An 8,038-nucleotide genomic window follows, 5' to 3' on the forward strand; every position below is an offset into this window, starting at 1 on the left:
CCTTTTAAAATATGTTATCTCAGAGGTGCTTCCCCTGCCACTGATTGGCTTGGCCTTGGCCAGCAGTGGACACAGGGAAAACTTCTAGCAGCTTGTCACAGAAGCCATCCCTGTAGCCCCCCCACTACCAAGACCTTGCCACACAAACCCAATGCAATTCCGATGGAAAAAGTAAAAAGATGATTTTTCTGATAATTTTCTATTAGTAAGATGTCTGATAGTATCACAAATATATATTTTTCATTTGGATCACATGTTTCGGACTTGTTCCATACATTTATATAATGAAATTACTTTGCATTGCCACTAGTCTTAGATCAGATAATGTAACTCACTTAAGAGACTGCAAATTACTTGAGGATTTTTTTCTGGAAACCGTTTCATTAAAAAAAACCCAAAAACCCAGAACCAACAGCCTAAGAACTAAAGAAAAAAAAAAACAACTAAAAAATAAAGAACTGTGGTTTATCAAATCAACAACAACAAAAAAAGGAAGCTTCTGTCCTAAGTTTCTGCAGGACTGCAGTAACCTAGTAGCTACCTAACAGTTAAATACATGGAAGCTTGGATCTAAGTTTTGATTTATTAGCCAAGTATAGTAAGGAAACTGTATTCTGTGTCCTTGAGGAGCACCCCAATTGCCATGTTCAAGGATATTCTATGATATTCAGTGATGAGTCTCTTACTAGCTCTTGTTGGAGTTGTTTCAGCTTGAATAAGTGATTCTTGACTAAGTTAATTCTTTGTATCGCAGAGATTCTTTGTCTCACTCTGGAGCACAATCTCAGTTTTATGGGAACTCCTGCTTTGGGTGCTGTGCTATGGATAGCAAGTGTTAACGTGTTCTGATTAACCTGCTCGCTCCAGAATAGTCTAGCCAGTTAGGGTACTTGAATGGTAGAATAGTGGATTGAGGGCTTGACAGCCTCCCTGTGACTGTATTTACTGTGCGAACATTCTCTCTAAGAAGTATATTAGAATATGTTTGTTTCACTTTTTAGGAGAAGCTGAAAGATTGTTGGAAATAAATGTAATGCAGTAGAAGTAAATTGTAAGTTGTTTGAATTGCAGTTATACATAGTAGAGTACCTTGATTTGCTTTTTCTACATTTTGGCATTTAAACTTCTCTAGTGAAAACACATTAGCAATTCAACACTGTTCAAAGGCTAGTTTAAAATTAAACACTGTGCTTAAGCAAATAGAAAAGAATTAATTTGCTGCACTGTTTATGCACAGTTTTCTCTACAAGAAGCAGAGAAAATGCTTGTGTAATGTGGGAGCTATACATATCAGTTGTATATCAGAATCTGTGGCATGAAATGTTGAGTTCAAGCTCATTAGTAAAGACAATGCAAAGAATGTCTTATTTGGAACATCCGACTTTTGTTCCATTTCTTAGGTTTTTGATTCACAAAAATAGCAATACATGTACAATTAATAAAGTAGTTAATGTCATAATTTATCAAGACAGACATTTCTTATTAGAATAATGCTGCTGATTGTTCTTGTAAGTCTAGATGGATGCAGTTAGAAAACACCAAATTCCAACAGTTGATAATTATTCAGTTGCTTGTGGCTGTGGCTATGTTAAAAAGTAGGTGACTATTTTAATTAGCAATATGTTAGCTTTTGCTAAGATAAATTTGAATTATGAACTTGAACTCGAATAAAGTAAATGATTTAATGAATTTAGGATTAGAAATTCATCAAACGAGGTGATGATATTTCCTTACAAATTTTTGTGCTACTTGTGTACCTGGAATTGAATCTCATAGAGGAGATTAGTCCAGCTTCAATTATCTGAAGAAACAGCAGGGACAGGCTCAAGTTCCAGTCTTTGTCTTTCCTTGTTATTCTGTTCTAGTTTGGTCTTCCTTCAAAGTAAAGGAAACACCGTGATTGCCATAATGTGGTTTATCTTGAAGAATGGAAGTTAAATGGAAAATTAAATATTCAGAGTAACTTTAGACATTCTGTGCATCACTTTTCCAGTTAATGTCACACTTCATGAAACATACTTTGAGATATTGTGAATCACATTTTAAACAAGAAGACTCTAAATGTTATGACAGAGAATGTTGTAACAGTTTAATAATAAATATTAGCAATATTTTTTTCCTCTAGCAATCTGTTTTTCCTTATAGTGCTCTTTTCTAGATGCTGAAATGTAACTAATGGATGATTTACACAGTAATTTACTGTTTTATAGGTTGGAACTTGGGATCCATTGAGTGGCCTTAACATGACAGAGAATCAGAAAGGAAAACCAGCAAACATAACAGATTCCCTGTCCAATCGCTCTTTAATCGTTACCACCATCTTGGTAAGCAATTATATTTGCATTTCCAGAAATGCAGTTGTACAGGAAAACTAATAGAATATGCAATACTAATTACAACAGTAATGAACAGTCTGTAATATACATTACAGTTACTTAGAAATTATTGTATCATGAATGAACTCCAGTTGTTAAGCTAGTCATGGATATTTACTCTCATCTAAATTGTAAGTAAATTATCCCAATTTTAGTGTTATGTCAGTTGATAAGTAATTTCACTTTCCTTATTACTGTCTGAAATGTTTGGTTCCTTCACAAAGCTGTTTAGTTCAGCACCATATGAGAGGACAAAAGGTATTAGTTTAAAAAAGAGGTTTAGCCAGAAAAATTTATCACTTCCACTTGCTAATCTAACACCATATTGCCTCTAAGGAAAGTATGAAGTATTTAATGATTATTTTCATCCTTGTTATTACTTTATTATTAAGTTGAAATTTTTAATCATACAGAAATTGAATTGAGCTATCGTTTGAACTAGATCAGAAGTAACTTCTTTTTCGTTGCCATGGTTGACAAATTTACAGCGGTGAATTAGGTATTTTTTTACTTATAATTACATATATTTAGTTATGTAAAAATAAATGTTCACTAATTTCCATACCATAATTTTGAAATAGTCATTTAAATTTTGACACTAATGAAAAACCTCCAGATGTATGTCTGCTGTGTTTGTCTGCTACCACCACTATCATGAATTTGCAGATACCAAAAAATAATTCACTTCCCAACAGTTTTATTCTTTAATAAGAAGCTTTTACCTACCAACATATACTCTGACGTTTCAAGCTAGAATTAATTTTCATAAGTACATAGATAGAAATGTCAGTATGCTTCTAACTTTTTATGTAACATAAGCCATATAATTTCATCCAGTGGGTAATGTTTGGTTACTTAAAAGGTCTGTTTTTATCTGAAGATCTACAAATTGTAGAAAATCTTCTGAAATCCTTTGTTTCATTTATTCCACTAATTGTAAAAAAACCCATACCTGATACATAATTGGAACATGACAGACACTTTCGTATGTAAGTTCTTGTTATGCTAAGACCAGCACAATTTTACCACAACTTCCACTTGTTCTGTTAATTGCAGTTTATAAACATATAATCTCTTGGGTTTCTTTTTTATAAAATGTAAATGAACCTCTTACAGTCTTAAATTAAAAGCTTGTTTTCTAGAGTATTAGTCTGTCTTTTCTTCCCACTACCCTTCACAATTTTTCAAATTTTGTATATATAAGAACTAGCACATTATCAAGTAATATTTCTCAGTAATTCCAGTTGATGCCCCCTATACTCCTGTTACACTGTATTCAGATATCCTGGTTAGGATTTTTCTTGAAGAATTCCACTGATACATAACTATATTCACATTTTTCCTAATTGCTGTCTTGAATTACTGCTCTCCAGAGTATTGTACTATCTCTTAGTGACCTGTTTCCTTCAGTTACTCGGTACTCAACCAGCCTTTGTATCATCTGCACACTTCATTAGCAATCATTCTGTACTTGATTACATACCAGTGATAACAATACGGGGACAAGGATCAATGCCTGCAAGACTGCCTAAGAAACACTCAATAACTTAGGGTGTTTCAAGTTTATTTATATTTTAAGTTCTATCTATTGATGAGGTTTGAGTTCATATACTGTATGCATCATATTAATTTTGTATAGTGAGACTTAACAGTTGCATGATTTGGTTTGAAATAATGACCTCAAGAAAAGGTAAGCTGCACTAATGTAAATAGCAGTGCTATCAACGAGCACTGATTTTGGACTTGTAATGCTCACAAAAGTAGATTGCTGATATTTATGATAGCAGCTGCTTTCTATAATCAATTTCCCTTTCTCTTAAGGGATAACTTGGTTAGTCGTGTTTTATAAGCATCTGTCCTCTTTGCACATATTTAAATAATACAATAAATGAAAGAACTATGAGGACTTCAAATTGGTGTTATGAGTTGCTCACTTGTAACTGCCTTTTGTACTTCAGTTATTGTTCAGCGAAAGTTCTGGTAATTGCAATAACTCTTTTCAGCTATGAAGGCATTATAAGAGTGGTACTCAGAATAATGAAATGAAGCAAAAATTGTTCTGGTGCAGAAAGCGCATGTTCTAGCTTACTTTTGTAGCTCTATCTTTTTCTGCTTAATAAAAACGCTGCTGTTGGACAGAAAGCATTACTGAATATTCATTTTGTAGCAATGCAAGGGAACAATATAAAATACTATGGCTCCTGGAAAAATAATTTCTTCATCATCTTCCTTTTCTCTCATTTTTTCAGTCTGGAAAACAGTGTTTTAAAAAAATGCAATTCTCTCATTTAAGTTGTTCATGTGGATTTTTATGCTGTTTTTTCACTTTAACAATTCTCTACAATAGCCTATAGTATACTGCCAGCTATGGAGTTTTGATCAGTTTTCTTCGTAGTTTGCTTTAACACTCACTTTACTTTTAAAGATAACTGTCTTTCTTTTATTTTTAATTCCGTCTTCTGAAATTCTGAATGATATCTTTTTCCTCCTTTATATTGTAATCATTAAGATCTTTACAATTGTGAATATACCCGACTTTTTCAGTGGTGGTTGAGTCTACTGAAGGCAAAAATATATTGATAAGCAAAATGATAATAAATAAACTACAATTCATAAATTCAACTACTGCAAGTAAGAACAGACCTGTGTGGTTTTTTTATCTTGAATTCTGCATAATACAAGCTATAGGTAACCATCTGAAAGATTATTCCTTGGTTTATGAGTAATTTAGTAGCTCTATTATGAAAAGGGGTCAGGGTTTGCAGGACTTCATCACTTCTCAGAAGTCTACTGGCATTTAGTTTTGCTGCAGAAGCATGTCTGTTTTCCAAGTTCTGGTTCCATAGCAGCCCAAAGTACCAGCTGAATATGTCAGATGGAGAGATGGTCAGCTTTTTAGGAGGCGAACATTTGAAAAATAATAATAATTAAAATGCTGTTTGTATCTTTTATAACCATAGCTTTGGTTATCTCAATCTTTTTGACACACTATTATTTTATTTTAATGTCATCTGCACTGGAACTTCAGAATTTCTTCTGCAATTAAAATTCTACATTCTGAATATTCTATATTTAAAAAAAAACCCAAAAAAACTTTCAAGTTCATTAATAAAGTTTTCTTATAATTTGATTCTCCTAAATCGACCTTATTATGCCAGCTATTAGAACTCAGATTTTTTTCTTCCTTTAGATTTTAGATATAAGTATGTAAATATTTTTCTTCTTGTACATATTCTACTTTTACTTTGGAAGCTTTTTAAGTTGGAATTCAATTTTCATATTTACAAATATAAGCGCGTGGTGTTTGTTTATTTATGCTAAATTGCACAGCAGCCTGTACATCTTATTATACAGACTAATTTGTCCTGTTCTGCTGAAATGGATGTTCCTTTCCTTTCCCTTGTAGCTTTTATGTGCTTTTCTGTATCTGCTTACATCAAAGCTCTGAAAAGCTCACTGTTGTCAAGCTTAATTTTTTTCAGAAATGTGTGAAAGTTATGAAAGGTGTGTGATAATCTCAAATTCAGAAGTTTTTTGTTACTTCACTTTTCATGGAATCATAGCATCATGGAATCATAGAATCATAGAATGTTTTGGGTTGGAAGAGACCCCTAGAGGTCATCTAGTCCAACCCCCTAACAGTGAGCAGGGACACCTCTAACTAGATCAGTTTTCTCATACCCACTTCAACATCCAGAGTCTGCACCCTCTCCTCCCTGAACTTCATTCCACTCCTGCATCAATTCTACTCACTTGTCTTCAGCCACCGATGCAGACTGTAAACTCATTTCTTGAAGGTGTAGCAGAAATGTAAAGCAAACTACTTTAACATGTTTCAGGATTTTTTTCCACTGAAAAAGGTAAATTAGCTTGCTTTATAGTTTATGGTGCTCAAAATGCAAAAAAAATATTAAGTCGAAAATCACCCTTGTCCTGAAGTCCAGCATAATGTCTGTGTACTTCTAATAACCTTTGGAGCCTTCAGCCTTGCAAAGTATCCAGAGAAATGCTTGGCCACAGCGCTTGTTTGTATTTCAAACATAAAACTAAGTGATGCTTATCAGGAAAAAATGATGAGGTTTGAAGGGAGTCATAGTATATGAATGAATGCAGTGGGATCAAGCACAAGTTTATGTTTGGCGTGGTATAAAAAGGTCAGTAAAGCTATTTTTCTCTTAGTTGGGTGCAAGCAGGAGGTAGGATGGCCATGTATTTATTTCTTTAGATAATGACTGAGAGTTGCTTTCTTTGGGTTCCAAGTTTACATCATCATACCAAACAACTTCTCTCAAACAAGTCTCCAGTGTTTCAATTCCCTTCTGCTAAAATGTTAGTAATAAAAATACACTTTTACATAGTGGAAAATTTAAGATCCATCATAAGAAAATAATGTTTTGCTTTCCATTATAGTAAGACCTAATAATGTCTTTGATATTTTTCATGTATCATGAAGGCAGTATGATTCAGTTCAGCTGAAAAATAGGCTAGTACAGTCTGCAGTGTTGCAACAGTTTAATGATTTCACATTCTGTGGTTAATTAAGTCAGGCGGTTTTGCTTGAAATAGGCATCCACTCATATCTGTTTTGCTTTACTGGAATGGAAACTTAGTACACATTCTTGAGATGCAGCTGAATTAATTTAAAGTCTGGCCAAAGTTAAATGTAAATTGTGGAGTAATAAAGAAAAATATTTTTTTTTAGGAGCCTGACAAAATGAGGAGTGAAACTGCAGAAAAGAACAACTATGGCTTGAGTTCTTTAGGAGTGATTTATCAAAGAATAGTTATGACTACATGTTTCATGACCCAAAAGGTCATACTAAGAAGGCTTTCAGGAAATATCTTAAAAGATGTCAAATAAGGATATTCATAATTAATGTCTATTATAGACAGTATAGTGGAGGAAGGCAACTTTGATGTTTCCTTATGTCTGGACTTAATTTCTTTTATTAGAATACCCAGGCTCAAATGATTAGTGAGATGTCTAATATATTACATTGTTTTGATTGATTGTAACAAGTGGATTGCTTCACCTCTCCTACTTGAATTTGGACTACCAACTGTGAAAGCCTATTGTGTGTTCCTTACATCTGACATAATGTTAATTAGATATGGCAACTTTTTAACTCCAGTATCCCTGGTGAACAGAAGCTAATGATTAAAATTCTCTGTTCCAACAGTGGCAAATTTTGAAGATGGTTTTCCTCTTTTCATTATCAGGGCTTTAACTTTTTTTTTTTTTTTCTTTTTTAAAAACTGATAGTAATCCGAAAGTTCTAGATTCTTTAAAAAATACATATGTCCACGTTGAAAGTATGAATGAATAATCCATGTTTGATAAATATCCATAAAAATTAAAATTAGAATAATTTGAAATGTTGAATTTACTTTTATCATTTCTAGTAATATCTTTGTAGTTGAAATATAATACAGCTCGCAGGAGTAATTCAACTAAGTATTTCTTGTCCAAATCTGAAAAGAAAGCATACAGATCAAGACAACCAAATACAAAAAATTCTACAAATACATTTTTTCCATGCCCACATTTGTATAGAATAAGTGGGTTTTCATTGAAATGTTAGTTGTACATTTTAAACACTAAAATAAGTCTGAAAAGCTGCAATATTAATTCAACATGTAGAAACATATGACAATAATATTTT

The 8,038-nt window shown here is 32.8% G+C and overlaps 1 protein-coding gene across 1 annotated transcript in view; it reads left to right on the top strand.

Annotated features, from left to right (window-relative positions):
* The window catches only part of GRIK2 (glutamate ionotropic receptor kainate type subunit 2), a 406,229-nt gene that overhangs the window by 225,878 nt on the left and 172,313 nt on the right, over positions 1–8,038 (top strand). Inside the window, exon 9 of the mRNA XM_009649067.2 lies at positions 2,211–2,324. Coding sequence (XP_009647362.1) covers positions 2,211–2,324 — 114 coding nt within the window. The remainder of the gene's footprint in view (positions 1–2,210; positions 2,325–8,038) is intronic.

Source organism: Egretta garzetta, unplaced genomic scaffold (genome assembly GCF_000687185.1).
Source record: "Egretta garzetta isolate BGI_Z169 unplaced genomic scaffold, ASM68718v1 scaffold231, whole genome shotgun sequence".
Taxonomy (NCBI): domain Eukaryota; kingdom Metazoa; phylum Chordata; class Aves; order Pelecaniformes; family Ardeidae; genus Egretta; species Egretta garzetta.